Genomic DNA, 20,382 nt, shown 5'->3' on the forward strand with positions numbered 1-20,382 from the left:
GGCAACAGGTTCACTTCCATATGAACAGCACTCTTTAATCCTTGATGTCGAAAATGGTCGTTGGGTGAAGTAAAAATCTCATCTGGGTTATGCGTTTCATCAACATTAATCAGAAATGCACAGTCAGACTACCAAATCCTATAGGATATGCATAAAAAACACTGACTGACACTATGGAGAAGATATGATTTTGAAACAGTGTGATTATTTTTTCATGAAAGGGAAAAGTCGTTTGATTGATTTGGGATATCCAAAGCACTAAAGAAGCTATGCTGTGGTTAAAATGTTAGAACACTGTGTCCAGGCTGCTTTGTGTCCTATCGGGAACAAACTCCCATGAAAACTTGAGGTGTATTAAATTGAGGCTTAAAACTTTTCTGATTGCCAATGTGTTTCATTAAATTACATTTGACACTATTCAATCACATCTTGCACTGCAGTGTAACTGCATTTGCAAACCTAATTATGCTGTTTCATCTGTTTTATTAAAGGTGATCTTATTTGCATCTTCTGATTTATGCCTTTAAAATCCTGTTTATAATTGTCCTCACATTCGTTTACATCTTGTCTTAATACCCTTTATGCAATTGCTTTGATTAACGTAATTTCAATTAGCTTGTTGTGTCACTGAGGCAGTAAAAACTTTGCAACTTTGTACAGATGGAGACCATCCATATGCAAGAACAAACACTCATTTTCAATTCTCTCTGAAGACACTGCAAAGTAAATTCACTCTGATGCAGTCTCAGACTCTCAGAAGAACATTCAACCAGCTCCCAGGTGGGTCAAAGGTGGGTCAAATTTTTATCTTTCATCTCACTCAGAAAAAGGGTTTAAGCATGTGAAGTCAGCAGCCCAGTGGAAACAGATATCATTTCTTTAAAGTTAGTTCAAGTTACTGCGGCATAGACAATGCAAGTCAACAAAACTACAGGATACAACATTCTTTGAATTGTTTTCTAAAACCTGACATCTTTCTCCAACTTGTTCATGCAGTGAAAATCAGTACCCATCCAAATAATTATTTCAGTCTTTTATCAAGTTCAGCATTTGACACACACAGCATGCAAGTGTTTGTGTGTGTTTATGTCTGAGTGGGGAGCTACGTAGCTGTTACCTGGACACGACGAGTGGCAAAATCAGCATTTTCAACATCCTCATAAGTAGCTCTCCAGGGAACTGGAAGTATTTCACCTCCTGCAAATGGCAGAGAAAAAAGTGTTTATAACATGTTATGCAATACAACCAGAATATTTTATGTAAGTATTTCCCTCACTATGGTGACCTGTACCATTCCTGTTTGTATTAGTGACATCTGTAGTAGTGTTTCTCACACTTTGCTAGCATGAATGTACTGAAAATGAATCAAATGTCAAAACACCTGAAAACAGCTGAATAATGGATAATCTTTTACTTGAATTTTCACACCAACATGTTGCCTGTTGTAAGTATTTTAACTTTAAGCACACAAAAAATATGCCTGTTTTGTGAATGTGATTTCGTTGCTTCGACTTGTGCATAGGGGTGTGGAAACCACCTCTCCCGATAGTGCAGTCAATAAGTCAATGTTTCTGAGGATACTAAGGTCAAGAAATTGAATCTGCATGTGTCCAAGTCTTTCTGACAATAAAATTGTGCAGGTGGCATGTTTTCAAGTGCTTTATTCTCAGTTAAATCAGAATCCAGCATTCAAGCATGCAAATGTAATTACTGATTAATATCAATACTTTATACTTAATAAGTGTGCAATTGGAATCACCGCCTCTTTTAGACAGAATTGAACTGAGAGCACTGAGCTGTAGTGTGTATTTGGGTGATCTGCCTTTGAATTTACAGAACTCTTTGCATATAATTAGATGCACGGTTACACGGACATTAGATTAGAGACTCTGAACAGTGTTTTGGAAATAAAGGCACACAGGGGTTGTCTTTGGTCTCTTAATTAATCCTAAATGTGTTTTTGGGGTAATATGAATCAACCCCCCCCCCCCACCACCCAACACCCATTCCCTTCTAAAAACCAGGTGTGACTGCACTTGCCACACTGCTATTTAAACAGCAGCACTTGTCTCTCTGAGGAACGGGCATGTAGTTGTTGGGCCGTGCGCCATCTCCCAAACCTCTGTCCCATCAACAACTCCATTTGACTGCATATGAGTGATACGTATGTCTTAAACACACCTATGAATAATGAAAGGACTAAATCCAACCCCTCTGCGCCTTATTTTTCACCCACATTATGCTGCATTTGACTGGAGTTGGACACATCCTAAATGCGCTTGCGCCATGACAAACTGTGTTGGTTGGAAACTAGCAATGACACGCTGCGCTGTATGCCATTTTGCGCCGGGTACAAGATAGAACTGAAGAGCTGGAAGTGAAAAATGAAAGTTAAGCACAGCACATCTGTGCCGTGAGATGATGGAGCAATAAAAGCTTTTTGTTTGTGTTTTGGAGCGAGTGAGCTTTTAAGCCAAATGGCTGAGTGAGCGAATGTGGAGAAGGAGGGGTGGGGGTACATTTGACTGTTTTGCATTGTTGTATCAGTCTGTGAACAAAGTGTGTGTGTGTGTGTGTGTGTGTGTGTGGGTGTGTGTTGTCTCTGTATGGGAAGGACCAGCTGTAACAGTCAGTCAGTCAGTCCTGGCATCTGCTAACAGAAAGCACTGGCTGTTTTTGATAAACGTCCGGTATGCTCATTGGCACACACAAACACGCAGTCACACACACACACACACACACACACTTTCATATGGACATCCACAGACAGACAGTTATGAATGCATGAAGTGTATGTTTAGTATATGCGTGCATCCAGGGACGCTCCAGGGACGCTGGTCATAATCCACATTAGAGTGTTCTTCAACATTTTCTAATTGCCAGTTGTAATTTAGTTTTTGACACTGTATTTTTAATGTTTCATTTAATTAAATGTGTCTGTTCCTGTTCATTCATTTAATCTGCCATTTTATTCCTGTATCTGGGTGACCTTTGTAAAGGGCTAAGAATTACCTGAAATGTGCAATACAAATAAAATTGGCTTTTATAGTGCAAACACTTCAACTATGTTGTTACTTCATCTGTTTAGACTGGGCACAAAATGTCAAATCAGTCTGTGTTAATAAAGCTGCAAAAAGATATTTCCATATTCAGCCACATTTACAAAAGTAAAAAAAAAATACTAAAGGAAAAAAAACCCTCAAAACTCAAAAGAAAAAGAAAAATCACAGCAAGTCGAAATGCATCCTACGTGCTAAACTCCGGCTTTCATCTTGAATTGTTGAATGCAGAATGAGCATGACTGTCCTCATCTCTGTGCTCACCTCCATCCCACCAGCTCTAACCCTGTCAACCCTACAGTCTGAAAATTCAGGACCATGTTCTGATGGTGACAGAGACAATTCAGAGCAGCAGAGTGCCTCTTCATAGCGAGGGACTGAAGTGATCCCAACGTGTAATGAATGTAATTAAAAAAATATCTTGGAACCACTTGTTGACATACAGCATTTTTTGTAGTGAACATGAATTGTTTACTTCAAGGTCAGGGATGAATGACTTTTCATCAGCTTTTACTATATTTGCTACAGCAAACTAGAGCTGGCTCAGGCACAAACGGTTACCACATAGCCAAGATTTGCTCTATTTTCAGCCACACTATAAGCATGGAAATTAGACAGCTCACTTAAGAGTCATTTCTTGTCTCTGCGTCACTTATCTATTCACTCCAACACTAGAAGTGAATGTAAGCACAGAATATAACCTATTCTTTTTGCTCCGTGGTCACAAAAGTAAATATTGAACCCGTTTTTCACAAGCCACAGATCCTCATTCTTCATCATCTTCATTCACTTAAAATGCTACATTTTAGCCAGGAGAAAATTAATTTTGTTTGAAACTTGTCTCAAGGTGCAAACATTGTGTTTTTGACTGTATCTTGTCCAGTAGACAACCATCCTCAGTAACATGTAACTGTTAAAAGAGAGGTGATCACATGCCATCTCACAGCATTGGTGCAGCTTGTAATGGGCTTGACTTTGATGCTTGGAATGGTAATTTTAAACTGTTTGTCTTCCACCACTTTGGTCCTGATTGAATGATCTTAACAACCATCTCAACAATCATGATGCTCAGAGGATGAACTCTAATGACTTCGGTGATCCCTCACTTTTCAGCCAGTTAAAATTTGACTTAGTCCAGTATTTTGATTTATGACTCTGTGCCTGAGGCCAACAGCACGGTTGTCAGCTCTTAGTTTTCTTAGGATATATTGTCATAGAGGTTAGAATAAAATAAACCTTAATTGTTGTCTTTGCACAAGCTCAACAGACAGTGACAGAGGGCTGTTGCATAGGCAAGCCATTTCAACACTGTTGTTCGCTGTCACATGGTGGCTTCAGTTGTTTTGGTAGTTTCAATTTAATTTCCTTTCTTTATATCAAATATGATGGAATTAGAAGAATTACTGCAGCAACTGTGAATGTTCTGAACCCGACCAGATGTAGGAGGATAATGTAATGTAGCCTTTTGTTCGCTGACTCTGCACTGTGAAATCAAAACAAAAATTTTCTACTTCTATATTGACGTGTGCTCAACTGACAACTACTACAGCTATCAGTGAGTGTTTTGGCAAGAGGGCACACATCTGTAGCTTGACATTCCTCTGAAGCACAGCACATGCATGCTCAAACATTACATCATACACAGAAAAGCACACACAAACACACACACACCACCTGCAATAAGAAAAATGTCAAATGATGACATTACCTTGACTAGGGACATTATTGGTCAGCTGTTAATGTGCATGTTGGGCTGTAATATAATTTCCATGCACACACTTCCCTAAAGGTGTTCTTAGAGCAGTCTGAGTGCTTTGGGTGCTTTCAAATTACTTTCATGTAATTTTTTTTCTTACATATTAACTGGTTAGTGACCAGTTAACGGGTGTCAGCATAACAACAACAAAATAAATTGAAACTAATGCCTCTGAGCTGGACATACTTAAGCTCTCAGCAGTCCAGACTTTGTAGCATTCTTTTTCTCACTTCTTTCTATCAGCGATTTCAGTAATTATCAAACACAAAGTGTAAGAAACATAATCTTCCAGTTGTCTGCAGAGATGTTATTTCCCAGTTCACTGGCAGCCTCTTAGAATTCACTGAATTCCAACTATTTAATTCCACTTCCCATTCTGTCTTATGTGAATTATATAAGTGAACACGAATGGTATGTTGTTGACCTGATGTCTCTGTGAGTGATTGACAACTAATCTCCCCACCAGCAATCCCTTTCCATGGATGCGCTGAGCCTAGCTGAGAGGCTATGAGCAGTCTGAGCCATCGATGAGATGCTGTTTCATGTTTAAAAAAGTGGGAGAAAAAGAGTTTTTGCCATTACAATGCACCTGGGGCAGATATAGCAAATAAATGCCTTTTTAGGAACAAAGTGACCCTTTTCAGAATCAGAATCAGAATCAGAATTCCTTTATTTATCCCCAAAGAGAAATTCTTTTTCATACAGACTTTGCACTTGCAGTTTTCCCGACCAAGAAAGAAAAGTGAAAGATATAAAAATAGGATAAACAACAGTGAAAAAGGCCGGGAGCGTCTGTAACTCCCGACTGCACACGTATCGCCGCATGCGCACTGGTTTTCTTCATAAACTCTCTCAAAAACATTCAGCCCTCCGTAATGCTGTGTCTTTTGCAAATCTAGTTTGCAAATCTGATGTGAACAGTAAAGATGAAACATCCTGAACTGAACAGCCATCAACAGAGTAAGTCCCTTCCTCGTTGTATTTGTCTGAGGCACAATAGGCTATTTATTGCAATTTTCCCTTTATTGGTCCAGGTGAATGGACTGTACTTATATAAATGCTTTTCTGTTTTTACACTACTGTTGCATTCACCCATTCACACACACACTGACGCTGTCCATCAAAAAGCACTGATCTAACCATTTGCACACATTCACACACTAATGGCAAAGCATCGGGAGTAATTTTTGCTTCAGTTCAGTTCAAGGGCACTTTGACATGATAGGGATCGAGCCACCATTGAACCAACCCTCTGATAACTGGACGCTCTACCTCCTGAGCGACAGCTGCCACAGTTCAACTATGGTGATGAAACCTATAGATTGGTGGAATCAGGTGGGCAGAGACACTTATAAAGATAAAGTGAAAACATAATTTAAACTTCATCCCAATGGGGGACAAAAATCAAGTCTCTACTCAGTTAATGTAACACCTGGTTTTGATGTTAGGGTTAGAATCACAGATAGGTAAAGGTAAAGGTTGGGGTTAGGCATATAGAGGTTATGGTTAACCCTTCAGGTACTGAATCTGAATCAATACAGTGCCCTCAAGAACATAGTAGTACATGTTTGTAGTACGTGTGTGTGTGATTGTGAAAATGTTGCCATGGAACACATGGGGTTTAGGTAAAAAGGAACATGCAGAAAACAGGGAACAGGGAATTTGGTAATCTCTTGTATTTAGGAGTTGTCGTGTCTGAATGCATCCTGGCGATTAAGAGAGACACAGTGGGGCACACACAGGCCCTTAAGGTGGGAGATAAGGCAGGCAGGTGTGAGGGGTTACCAGGGGACACAATAATCACTAGGCATTTTAACCAACTGACCTGCTCAGAGAGCTGCTTGCCTCTGAGGAAGAAGCCAAGCAGGCAGCCAATGACCACAGCCAGCACAGACAGGATGAGCAGTCCGTTCTGCTTGCAAACATTCTTCACCCGCCCCCACACTTCATCCAGAGCCACCGCCATCCTCCACCACCACCTCCTCCTCCACCTCCTCCTGCTTTTTCTGGTCCTGACTGCAACTTCGCAACCCTCCTCAGTGAAAACCACCAGAGCAAGCTCCCCTTTTTACCTCTTATTCAACCATATAGAGCCAACAGCTGCAACCAAACTGGAGGAAATAGCAGAGTGTGGATACAGCTGGTAGGGCGTGATAGATGGATGTAGACTAATGAAGGAGAAGGTAAGACTGAGAGAGAGGAAACAAATACACTGATGAAAAAGGTTGGTATTTGGTTGACAGAAGGGTTGAAAAATAAAATTAGAGAGGTAGGCGTCCAAAAATAAAGCACTTCAGGAGTTTCTACGTTCCTCCAGCGAGTTGCTTCCTTGATTATTCCACATGAGACTAAGAGCATCACACAGACACACTCTCTATCTCTGTCAATCTGAGCCTGTCTCTCTGTCAGCCACCTCCCTCTCTGTCCCTCTGCCCCCCCACAACACACTCCTCCTGGTGGCCAACAGGGGGCTCTGCGACAGCTGGTGGTATTGTCATCAGGGTTAATACTACGATCCTATTAGGCTGTGCTGCACGACTCAGATCTAGGGCTGGATTAGAGAGCTCTTTGAACAATTGGACAGCGGATTGTCCCACATCACAAAAAAGAAAAGAAAAGATAGAAAAAACATAGCGCACACGCACAGCAAGTGACATGGGGTAAACAACAGGGCAGAGCAAAAGTAGGACCTGGTGAGCTGTTTACCTGCTTTTATGTTTCACAGTTGTACAGTACGCATGATTGAACATAATGAACACCAACAACCAAATGAATATGTGCACACACAGAAATAAGCACATAACCACAGCCGGTTCGTGTCCTCACATGGTTGCCCACTAATCATAATGGACTTGTTGTACAACAGACATTAAGACTTGTCACAGCAGGAAAAATACAGCTGGACTTAATAACAGTAATGATGGCAGAGTTCCAAAAGTGTGGATGTACAATTGGAAGGACCTCCTCTGAGTGGGATACAGCAATCACGGACACATCTGTGAGTTTGACGTGTCATAACGCCTATTGTACAACCAGTCCATTCATGAGCTCAGGCACAAAGATGCAGCAGCACATCATAAATTAATATTTATTTATACACTATGTGGGTAGCAGTCCATAAGATCCGCAGGGCTTCAGGTTGAGTGTTCTGAGATGATGTGGAGGTAATACTGAGGAATATTTATGTTTAAATAGGCCTGCAATAATCTATATTTTTCATATTTTCGACCATTCCTACGAGAGAACCAAAACCATCGATGTGTTGATGGATACATGCGAGATAATGAAGGAGATGGTAACCCAGCAAATGCTGTGTCTCACTGATGTGTTTTTAATAAGAGGACTGTGGCACACAGGAATAAGACATATCACACCTCCACAGAATTAATACACAGCTTACCAGAAGGATCAGTTTATTGCTGGGTTTGGTATTTTCTCAGGATTTCACTGAAGGAAAGTGATGTTAGTGTGGAGTGATTTGTTACTGAGGTATCACCCATTTTCACATTAGTGTGAATGATATAGTCCAAAGACCAAAGACTAACAGAGATCAATAAGTATCTGAAGCAATAAGGCAGGAGTAAAGATGGGATGTCAGTCTGATCTGATATACTGCCAGAGTATTCTGAAGGTACACCAAAGGGCTTAACAAATATAGGTCCTCACACGGAAACCAATGTGTACAAAGACCAAGTTAAACAAATGAAGCTTTAAGAAAAAAGATCTCATATTGAGTAATTGATGGAGTAACTTATGGAAATGAAATGAGGACATACATTATGTACACAGACTAAATAACCTTTCCATATTCACAGAACAAGCAAACAATCAAAAAAAATATAAACATCCACTTAACAAGTCCTGAGAGATTCAGACAGTAATGGAAGGCACGCATTGCACTTATTTGAGAGAAATTATTCAAAGCATGTCCTGCAATAAGAATACTGATAGAAAGGGGAGAGAGTCCAGTCATTGTCCGACCATTTTCCCTTCTTTGCTTTCATTTCTCAAGCCTACTTGCTGTAAAGCATTTGATTTTTAGTCATATCAGGGAAACCATCTCCCAATGAGACACTGAATACTAATGGAATCTGCACAACAACCACAATCGCACTTGGTGACTGAATACAGAGAGGGCTATTACAAAAACGTCACAAACTCTTACTAATATGCAACAGGCTGCCACTACCAGGAGAAACACTGATCGATGTCAGCTGACTTTAATGACAGAATGAATAGGATAACAAATATAGGGCTCACATTGTAAGCACACGTTTAAGAGGAAGCTCCTGTTTGTCGCTGAGCTGCGAAGGAGAGGCCTACTTAGCATGTTTGGTTTATTAACCGCAGCTGACACATCCTACTCATTCTACCTTTTATAAATCTACACATTATAGTCAAAAAGAGTTTTTTCAGTCCTAGTGGAATTTGTCTTGTTTTAAATTTATACTGTTTCGTATCTATGAACATTAAAATAATAACTATCCCTCAAATGTATCCCCCCAAACCAAAATTGATTTCACAGAAAAAAAAAGCAAAATAGTGAAAAGTTTCACCACATCACTTGTTTAAAACCTGTACAACCTGTCTATTAACAAAGTCAGATAGCATGGCTGATGCATGTTACCACTTCTGTACAACTGCACAACTTCTGTACAAATGTAATCCACATTGATTCTTTGATTGCTGCAAGTCAGTATTGCATAGCTAGGCCAGATATTCTGGCTGAAAACTTAAATCTGCAAAATTAAGAATTTTTATTTCCTCATTACGTCAGTAGAAAATTGTTTGCTCCAAAAACTTGCTGTTGCAAATTGGTTGTATAGAAGCATAACTTCAGAGACACAGTGGTAATGGATGTTCAGACATTCCTTTCACATCATAGTGGCAAAACAGGAAGCAAAGTAAGGTTTTGTGCTGAAAGGAGACAAACTATGCAAGAGGAAAAAAAGAACAACTATAAAAAAATCTGTTAAGTGTCGGGAGAGAGGTAATAGGCCTGAAGAAAAAGTACAAGGAACAAAAGACATCCTGTACATTCACCCTGACCTCAAACATCCATCACCTTGATTACATCAAAGTCCTGCACAATGCAAACAGCTTAATTCATTTCCATTAATAAAGATGCCCCACGTGTGATACTTGGGAGAGAACTAGAGGCTTTTCTGTTATATTAACATAACAAGCTTTCACATGATGGGTGATATTACTCTAATTGTAATCCCAGATGCCACATCTGCTGTGAGGCTGCTGTTGTAATCCCTGACTGGGCTCCAGGATGTGCTGTCATCCGAGACTAAAGATGTGGACTTGGATGCTTGCGGGTTCTTGCAAGCAGAATGTCAAAAAATGCTAACCGTTAGCAATTCCTTACAAAAAAAAAAAAAAAAAAAAAAAAAAAAAAAAAAAAAAAAATGGCCAAGGGACATTTTAGTCATGAATCAGAAAAAAGGATATTCAACATTTCTGCTTACAGCCCTGCTCCCTTTGGAAGCAGTTTTCACAGCAGTGTCTGTGATAAGCTGAGGGATATGGGGATCTCTCTCAACACACAAATGATAGTGCTAGAATCTAGCACTATAGTAGTGCTGTCTTGTCCTTAAGCTGTCTTGTCCTTAAGCAATCACTGATGATTGTTAAAGGATAAAATGTGCTAGTGCTACTTTGGCAATAGAACAGAAATCTTCATATATTTCTGGACAGCAGCAAGTTTCAGATTTTAAAGACTAAGGGAAATTAAAGAAATGTTGGAGTGAATTACCAAAAATCCAATATTTAGCCATATATGCCTGTCCTGTGAAAACCACATGTCTCCAAACATCACTTTGACAGAAGAAAAGAAAAAAGAGCCCTATTTTGTGACAGAGCATTGTAGCTAATCCAACGGGTTTAATAAACTGGTGAACTGAATTGAAAACAGGCTGTGAAAACAACACTGACATGTCATTCTTCTTAGTTGACGTGGTGACATGATTAGCAAACAGTCTTGTTTACGCTGCGTCCTGTTTGAAGCTGGCCAGGTAGAGTATAATGGATTTATCAGAGCTTTATTTTGCAGAAAACAGCTACCTGCTGCACCTGAAAACAAAGCTCAGAGACAAGTGAGCATGAACCCAAACAGAAAGTAGACAAACAGCTAAACAATGAGATTTTTTTCTGAAAAAAAAAAAAAATTCTGGAAAACAAACCCATGAAAGAGCCAGCCTTTAGGCTGAGAAACTGTAAACCTGAAGATATTTCATGATTATAAATAACTGATATAACACCATCGTCTATTCGCTTCCCCATGACAGTTTCAACATTCTATGTGTACATACCTTCAGGCTATATATATTGAGCTCAGACCACATGACTTGATAAATTTCTTATGCACAGCAAGTGTGAGATTTTATCATTTAATTGAATCACATTTCCTGATGATGAAATCTCTAACGTCATTAAATGTTCTTACTGGTGCTCTCTCCACAGATGCTGTGAGACCAGTCAACTTCTCACAGTGCAGACACTTTGTTCAACATCTTTCTGACTTTCGGTCATGTTTTCCGTTATTTTCCGCAAAATGTTATGCACTACATTCGTGCTCACAGAATACCACTGGTGATGTTGTTGAAATATAATCATTTGGAAAGAAACCACTCAGAGATGCCATCAAGGTGTAAACTGATTCATTCTTTTCAGAGGGAATCACACTGTTGAGGGCAATACACATTTGTTTCTGGGAACAAATCAAGCAATAGATAATAAACAAATTTAAAATGAGAAGACATGCAGCACATAGCAGGAGGGTTTTTATGGGCTGTGACGTTTGTTGCTGTGCAGTGTGTGCAGTGATGGGGGATGCTTACTGGCGATTCTCTACAGGCTGACAGGAGGATAGATGAATGGAAAGAGAAGGTAGAGGGGGGAGGATGAGATAACTGTCGTGTCACTGCTGTGATCATTTTCTCCTTGCACTGAGAGTGTGGACTTCAGTATGTATTTGAAGCTGCATGAATGTTCTTATATTGTGAGTGTGGTGTGTGCAGTGCTACATATTTGTGAGGGTGTCTGTGTCAGTGTATGAAAGTGAACGTTTATGAACAAGTAGGTGTGTATTCTAACTGCCACATTTTTCTACAATCCCCCACCACCATCAAATAATCCCCTTTTTTCTGCCAATTTTTTCTCTGTTGCTGGATTGGACTGGCAGAGATAATCTGGGATTAGAGCGAGCAGTCAGGCCTGGTGTGCTCCTCACACAGACATGTTCAGCATCCACAGGTCATCTGCTGTGGGCCTCAGTATATTTCATTACACATCATCAAAATTTAGCAGATTTGCTAAATTGAGAGTGAGAAAAGAGTATGGCTGCTGCCTGTGGAGCTGCAAAGGACCATCTGATTCCATCCTCACTAGCCCAGAAGAGTGAGGCACTCAGATACTTGTAGATATGTGCTTATGATACTGATTTCCATGATCTGATCGTGTCACATTCTGTTTGTTTCCTTTTTGCACAAATTTATGTTCTGACATCCAGGCTAGCACAACGTTCCTTTGACAAAATGTTTGTGTACTTCATGATGGAAATGTGTATGTATGCATATGCTTATAAATGATACATTATTATGGATGATGAACGTATGTGTTTCGATGTATAAATGTGTATGTGTATATGTATCACTCTTTTATACATTATTATAGTATATATTGAAGTAATTAGGGAGAAGAGGTGAGACTGAATAAGCTTTGGCTTCTTCCCACTCCTTTTGAACATAAATAAGTTGTTTCATTGTTTTCTTCTTCTTTCTTTTTTTTTTTTGTTTTGTCTATCTATGTTAAAAAAAAAAAAACTCTGGTGGCAGGAAATATGATTCTCTTTGATTTACTCTGCTCCATACTTTGGTCTTTTTCCTCCTAAATCCAGTAAAGTCAAGTGACTGATGAGACTCCTGTTACTTTTAGTCTTTCAGACGCCCTCTTTGCAAAGCTCAAAACATTTCTGCAAACATGCTTTTGTGTGGCAAGTGTGGCAAGCAAGGAAAAAGAAGAAGGAGAAAAGAAAAAGAAATAGTACCAGATTGTGTTTCTGTGAAAAAAAAACAAAGGTTGTTACAATCAACTGCAAACAAGCCCTTTTTGTTGTCTCACCAGATACAATGCACACTCGTCTGCTCCCTGAGTAGGCTTATGTTTTCATTCTAACAGTACCCTTTCCTGTATTTCAGAAGATTACGTTATTTACTTACTACTTAATGAGATTTCCTTGATATAAAGGATCCATGTCTGCCCATCGATGTGTGGAGCAAAGTCGATTCTCGTCACTAAGACTAGGAGGATCCATTCCCTCTCGAAGATATTGACTGAAAATGCCATGAGTGGTTTCTTTAAAAATCTCCAAGTATCTTATCTAACAGATAACTATTCTTTTCATACGAGCAATGCATCCTGCTCAGCACAAGCCTGTGACTCTTTAACTTTGTTGCTTTACATTAGTCTTGCCTTGTGTGCTGTGTGGTACAGGTGCACATCGTTCTTAGAGCTACGGAACCATTAAGTTTTATATTTATATTTCTGATTTAAGGAGCCTGAGGTATATTAATGTTTAGCCAGTCAAGCCCATGTCTAAATAATTTGAATAAAACTAGTTATTACATTTGATTCCTGCTAGCAGCATGGCTGTAGGGACGGCATACCATTCATCAGAAATGGCTGACGATGTAATTACAAAAGAACCTTTCGACCTCCACAGTGACCAACTTTCAGCCTCACTTGTTAATAAGCACCGTCTTATTCCACATTATATGATGATGCTATTTAAGTGTTGTTGTGTTTACATCTTGTATCCTTCAAATAGGCAAATTATTTAATGCAAATATAAAATGAGTGGCTACACTTATTTTTACTAGCTTTTCTGACCCCAAATTGGAAATACCTCTCACTGTGGCTATACAAACACACTGTGCCATCACACTTGAATGAATACACCCACGTTCCATTAGCTACTACATTATTTCTCTGAAAACTCTGTACTACTCACAAGACAATGCCTTAATAAAGTAACCCTTTCATTTTAGCTCTTGAAAACAATTAATATTTTTTGGTCGACCACATTATGCTGCAGTCTTGAATTGCTTGTCACTGTTTTTGGGCTTAAGTACACTTCAAACTAATATTTTTCTGCATTTTCAAAGGCAACTCTTTACCAGTGTTTTCCACGCTTTATTGATGCTTTACTTTTGTCAGGACTGATTTGGAGGACTTGGAGAGATAATTGTGTAGAAGCAGTGCTTCTGTTGACCTTTTTACAGCACAGTCAATAACAGAGGCTCAGAAACAGTACTGAGTACACAGGAAACACTGAAGTGGCTTTTATCATGATTCTTTGTCAGTTCAGTTGCAGTAGTAAAGGTACTACATTTAAGTCCCAGAATAGCCTAGTAGCTGTGTTACGTAGTTTGTATGATTTCAAATGCTTTCTTTACAGTGAGAATCATTTCATACATTTGCAATTGGTCATTAAAACAAAAACAGTGCAGTTGTGTTTTGTTGGCTCTGAATGTAGTCCACAACTTCTGTCTTACAATCACAGTCTCTCTGTAGAAAACTGAACTATTTCACTAATGAGCTTTTTTTTTTTTTTAAAAAAAAAGCTCTAAAAATAAGAGTGATTAGTCACAGAACTGGTGATGGCATGCATTAGAGATATTTCAGATATTTCAATGAATTTGGGTGAAACAAGATGAGTCATACTGAAGCTGTGGGTCTGTCAAATAAGAGAAAAGAAAATGTTTCAACCAAATGGAGTTTTTATGGTCTTCCCAAGTCATTGGACAGTGTTTACTGAAATATCACAGAGCTTGCTGTTTCCCAAGCCAAGCAAGCACTGTAGCATGTTAGCTTCAAATAAACAAATGGAACATGATTAGATTTAAGTTTATATATTTTTATCATTCCAACATTCAAAGCTTCCGTTGGGGACAAATCCACACAGGAGTTTACAGTTTGTATTCCAGCTGATATGAATAATTACTCAGGTGCTCTTTGATGAGGAACTTCTGGGAGCCAGAGCAACAAACACTTCAAGAGAAAAGATTATGCCTTACTGCAGAAGTTATTTATTGAATTACTTTTGGTTAACCAAAGGAAGAGCCAGAAAAGCACAAAGAAACGGGTGGAATGTCTTACCGATTCTGGAAAAAGTATGTATAAAGTCCAAGGTTTTCTCCAGGTATAAGTCTGACCTCTGGGATCTGAAAAGATTAGATGTAAACATCACTTACATATCTCACATTCCCCAACAAGGACATTTGGTCTTCTTCTCTCGCTTCTTCCCTGATGGTTAGATATTAAGTTTATACTCTGGAGACATGCTGCTGTTCTATAACAGACTAGGCTGAGTGAAGAGACTACAGACTGAGTGATTAGAAAGTTTTCATCACACTATATGTAAACAAAACTGAATGACAGAATTTGGCTGGAATGAGCCATCTATGTTTTCAGGATCTGTATTGTTAAGTGCCAAAATTATATCTGAGCTGTTGGGCAAAGTAAGTTTCCAAGTAATTACTAGTTGGATCATAATGTCAGCGATATTTACAAGGCGGGCAAAGCAGTAAATGAACGACAGAAATGCATTTTTATGCTATGGTACAATGTTAGAGTTTCAAATCACAAGGGAATGAGAAAGAATAACTTGGTGAAATTCAATAGGGTATAATGTAAAGATGAAAATGCAAATGAGCACCACTTATTTATAAAATATTACTTTCAATGAACTTTTGTCTCATTCATACAGGGACTGCATTCACACGTTTCTATCTGACACTGACACTTCTTACAGTGGTCATTTTAATTGACAGATCTGCCACAGTGCCAGGTTCTAGGTTTTTTGTTTTTTTATAGAAGGATGTTTTCTAGAGCATAAAGGGAGGCACAAGGCCATGAGTGTCTGCAACAGAACTGTCACTCAATGACGTCATATGTTTGTTTGACTGGATGAAACGTCTTGTGTGTTGGGTTGCTGTGTTTTCAGCAAACTCAAACTCTCTTGGCACCACTGAGTAATGTGACTCTTTCATGATCAATATCTCAGCTCACTATACACTAAAAAAACACTGGGTTAAAATTAGCACACTGTGGGGTCTGTATAGCATTAATGCAACAGGAGCAGATTACACTTCTGATATCATTGTGTGTCAGGACTGACAGGTGGAGAATTACACAACTTTTAGCATCTGCTGTACAAATGGCAGTGCATTGGATGAACGTATGAACGAAATGAATGAAATGAAATGAATGAAATCCAGGCAGTGATTATAGTAATCTACAAATTTAATTTAAAAAATCAGGGTTAGATACTGACCCTACCTTTACTTTTGACTGTGGGACATTTTTAGGGAACTTTGGTAGATTCATATACAGTATATACTCAGAATAGGAGAGTAATAAATGCATGCTGTAATTCATGGTACTGCTGCTGCAATTATCATAGTGTGTGGGTGTGATCTTAACACTTCATCCCCATCATGAGGATGGTAGTCCCTACACTAAGGAGGTGGTTGTCCCATTGTCATTTTAAAGAACAAATCAAAAAATAAAGGCAATTAAGAAAAAAAAAAAGAATTAACACAGATCCTGCATCAAAAGAACGAGAACAAGAGCAATAACGCTCAACTCACCCACTCATCTGTCACAGCTCTAACAGGCTATAACAACCATATGCTGTGGTCTAGCTAAGAAAATCCTGTCTAACATATCTAAACCATCTCTCTTTATAGTTCTGAACAGTAATACTTTTATGAGAAACCGCTTGTGTCAAACCACAGAAACACAAGAGCTGGATATTTCATGTTTTGACACAAAAAGTCTCCCGACCTCAGTGTCAAAGATCTTACTCTGACCCCAATTCTGACAATTTCACTGACATTTTTCAACAGCCATTTTTAACTGCTAGAATTAAATAGTTAATTTTAACAGTCCTTCACATACAATCAAAATTGAGTTTGAATTGATGTGAAAATCACATATCCTCTGAGAAATGGTTTTTCCAGGGAATAACAGTAATCTTTGTCATGCTCTTCACACAGCCTTGTGTCTGCACTATTGCCTGCAGCATGTGCAAATTAAGAATGTCCACAGAAGAAAAGATGTGTGCCTCGCTGCGTGCTTTGCAAAGAACCTGCGAGATGAAGTGGAGTGACGGATTCCATTATCAGCAAATGAGCTTATACTGTCCGAAGTACTTTTCTGATTAAGTAAACAGAATGATGCTGTGAGTATGTCTGCGAGTGAGGGGACAGAGAAAGACAGAGACATAGACAGAGGAAGAGGGACAGCTCCAGTTTTCTTCAGACTCAACATGTTCCACCTCCACCTCTTTGCGTTGTTCTCGGAAACACACAGCTGGAGGAGAAACACACTCCGCCACTGGTCTAACGGCGGAGCTCGCGTTTACACTTAGGATGCTGGGATCTTCTGCTTCTTCTTTAATCTTCGGATAATACGTGTTTTCCCCCGCTGCAACATGAGCGCTGAATGCAGCAGCTACTACAGCGCTGACGGTGCGTTTGTGGACGCGTTCGCCTGTCCCAGACCGGGAAACGCTGCTGATGCTGTCTACTGCTGCGGCTTTAATGATGTGAAGTACTGCTGTGATGATCCCAACAGCTTTTTCCCATATGAGTACGGATACATGTGGTGGCTGAGGTGAGGATAATTTTCATGTGACAAAAGGTGTTTTTTTTTCCTCCTAATTTCCCCCCTACCCTAATTATTTCATTTAGTTTTTCTTGATATTGCTGCTTTTTTTTTGTTTACAATTTTAACCATCCAGAAATGTAGGTGGCAGCATCTGGTTTGAACCTTGTCATGCTTGTCAGATAAATTCCCTTGTGATTCAGCCTGACACAAAAATCTTCCAATAAAAGGAAATTAGCCTGCTTCAGCCACTGGACTCCTTTGCATTTAATATTAGCTGTGACTTGAATCCAGCAAGACCTTTAAGTACTCCACTGTTTGTTTCATTTGTGGAAGAAAAAGATTTTTTCGTTACTGCTTTATTAATTTTTAAATACCTTATATCCATGGAAAATTGTCTGCTTCATTTTTAGTTTACCGTAGTTTAATGCAGTATCTCACCTCATGCCTTTTATTGCGTTATTTATCTTCATTTGATATTCTGTTCTTACACATCATCCTGTTTTGTCTTGTTGATTTCTCCTCTCCTCTCCTCAGTATTGGTGCTCTGGTTGGTCTGTCCATTGCAGCTGTGGTTCTCCTTGCCTTCCTCATCACCGTATGTGTCCTCTGTTACCTCTTCATCGCCACCAAACCCAGCCGTCTTGACAATGGCCTACCCCTCAGAGCACCAGGTAAGTGTGTGTGTGTGTGTGTGTGTGTGAGCGTGAGCTCCTCAGTCGACTGTGATAATAGGAATTAGTTTTTTCTGGAAGCTTTCGATTCATAGAAAATCTCTGCCATCAGCAGCATTTTACAGCTCTGAATTACCCACTTCTGTGCAATCTGTGTGTTTCTTAGCAGGAGACGCCAGTGAAGGACCCAGTCATGTCCGAACAGCCTGTGCCACTGGTCCACAGGGATTCAGAAAACACTTCATGAGCAGGAAGCTGGACTGTGATAACCAGCCGCCAGATCCTGAGGTCCTGTTCCAGAGGTGTTTCACAGCTAATGTCACCAGTGTAAAAGTGGAAAGTCCTCCATAGGACACTGAGAAACTTCTTGTTTAAAATTGGGACCAGCAGTCCAGAAGTCAAAAGATCAAGTGAAACTGGAGGCAGATTGTGTCGCCAGAGAGCCACTATGACACTGGGAACTGTGCTGGAGACGAAACTTAAAAAGCATGCATAATGAGGGCACTGAAAAGCCCCAGTGATTTTACTCATGCACTCTCCTCATGAGTATGGAAGTATTTCAGCGCTGTAATTAGCTGATTATTCATCATCTCCTTAGAAGAAAATATTGGCCTCAAAAAAAGCCAAAGATTTAAAATTATCATTAGAAATTGTTAAATCATTAATGTATATGCTAGGGCAACCAGGGACATAGACTGTGTTGCAGTCCAGTTTAAATCCAGGGTATAGAGTTGTGACTTATAAGCAGGAAAAAAAAAAATTAAAAAATACAGTCCGTCTCAGCCTGACTACAGAGTCTGGACTTTAAGGCTGTGAAGTCAGGGATCTGTAGATTTGTAGCCACATCTACTACATTTTACTCAGGGACTGAGAAATGATGTGATGAGAAATGACAGCTTTGGCTGTTTGCTAAAAGGCTTAAAATGATCTGTGTTTACTTTTTCATGACAAGAGACCTATTGTAATCATGCAAGCATTGACTCAAGGTCAGGGCAGAGGGTTGGTGGTCTCTGATTTTGACATCAGAGATCGAGATCTAAACTGACTTTTGCCATTTTTGCCTTTAATTGACAGCAGACAGTAAAGATGGGACAGCATGAACTGACCTTTTAAAGCAAAGGGTTAATGGACATATGTTGCGTTTGCGTTTTGATGGAGCTCTCAGAGAATCTGGGCAGCGACAAGGATTCTGCTGGGAGAGCTCCCCTCCTGAATCAACACAAACACCAACCTTAAATCCTGGTTAAAATGTGCAGTGGCCTGCTTTACACCTCCATGGATATGACTGGATGTTACTAGTCAGCTGACAGCCACACAGTTGTGAATAAGCCAATGGTTGTAAAGCATGAATGAAACAGTTAATTGCCATTTTGCCAACACAAGTGCAAATTCAGAGCCCTGACTGAACTAAAACTATGCATCGATAGTTTTAGGTTCTTAATCTGACACTGCCATACAGTATGTCATCTTTAGCTCTGCATTCAAAAAGAAAATGCCTCGTTTATTTGAGTGAGCCCAGTCCAGTGATGCAGAGGAAATGTCAAAGCAAGGGGTTCTGAGAAAAAAAAAAAATGCCGGTTGCCTGAAAAACAGGTTGAAACTGGCTCAGCTTTTTGGGGAAGGAACTCCAGTAGCCAATCAACTACATGCAAATGCATGTAGCTGGTTGATGGTTTCATAACAAGAACACCTTGTTTTTTTACTGTTTACCTCAAGTTTGTGGTAACAAAAGATAATATAATTGCCACTGTGGTTGTTTCTGAGATGTCACTGCAGCATTTGGACATCTGTTATGCCTTCAAATTCACAAATGTACTACATAAAGTAGACTTTCTTGGTTGTTTTTTGTAGAAACAAGCCCTCACCAACACACCCGGTTTTGTAGTTTGAAAGTACAGTTGTAATGGTCTGAAAGACAGACTGTTGAGATGGCAGATGAGAAAAGAAAACCATATGATTTGTCTCTTTAATTCATATGGATCAATAGAAGGCAATTAAAATGACCTTCTTTGGTACTTAGCAGTGCTGTTGGATACACAGGATCCTGAGAGAAAGGCAGCACAGTTGCCAGAATGAAATGTTGGCATTGCACAATTCTGCAATGTTATGTTTGTACATTTAATGTGTATCACATCAACATTTCTTCAGTAATGTGAGCCAAAACATGATATTTTCTTACCCTCATAGTGGTCTTCGTGTCTAAAGCTCACCAGAAAGT

The 20,382-nt window shown here is 39.4% G+C and overlaps 2 protein-coding genes across 3 annotated transcripts in view; one reads left to right on the forward strand and one right to left on the reverse strand.

Annotated features, from left to right (window-relative positions):
- The window catches only part of slc1a7a (solute carrier family 1 member 7a), a 29,616-nt gene extending 22,835 nt beyond the window's left edge, over positions 1 to 6,781 (reverse strand). The window contains exons 1-2 of the mRNA XM_046409640.1: positions 6,641 to 6,781; positions 1,118 to 1,197 (exon numbers count right to left, since the gene is read on the reverse strand). Coding sequence (XP_046265596.1) covers positions 1,118 to 1,197; positions 6,641 to 6,781 — 221 coding nt within the window. The remainder of the gene's footprint in view (positions 1 to 1,117; positions 1,198 to 6,640) is intronic.
- Positions 6,782 to 16,689: 9,908 nt separating this feature from the next.
- Positions 16,690 to 18,924, forward strand: LOC124070072 (protein shisa-like-2A). 2 transcript variants are annotated; one of them, XM_046409706.1, is made up of 3 exons: positions 16,690 to 17,499; positions 18,028 to 18,164; positions 18,331 to 18,924. In XM_046409706.1, exons 1-3 carry the CDS (start codon positions 17,318 to 17,320, stop codon positions 18,513 to 18,515), a joined length of 504 nt encoding a protein of 167 aa, XP_046265662.1. In that variant the 5' UTR covers positions 16,690 to 17,317; the 3' UTR covers positions 18,516 to 18,924. The 2 variants fall into 2 exon arrangements, with proteins under 2 accessions (XP_046265662.1, XP_046265663.1); XM_046409707.1 differs by having other exon boundaries at positions 18,334 to 18,924.
- The last annotated feature ends 1,458 nt before the right edge of the window (positions 18,925 to 20,382 follow it).

Source organism: Scatophagus argus, chromosome 13 (assembly GCF_020382885.2).
Source record: "Scatophagus argus isolate fScaArg1 chromosome 13, fScaArg1.pri, whole genome shotgun sequence".
NCBI lineage: Eukaryota > Metazoa > Chordata > Actinopteri > Scatophagidae > Scatophagus > Scatophagus argus.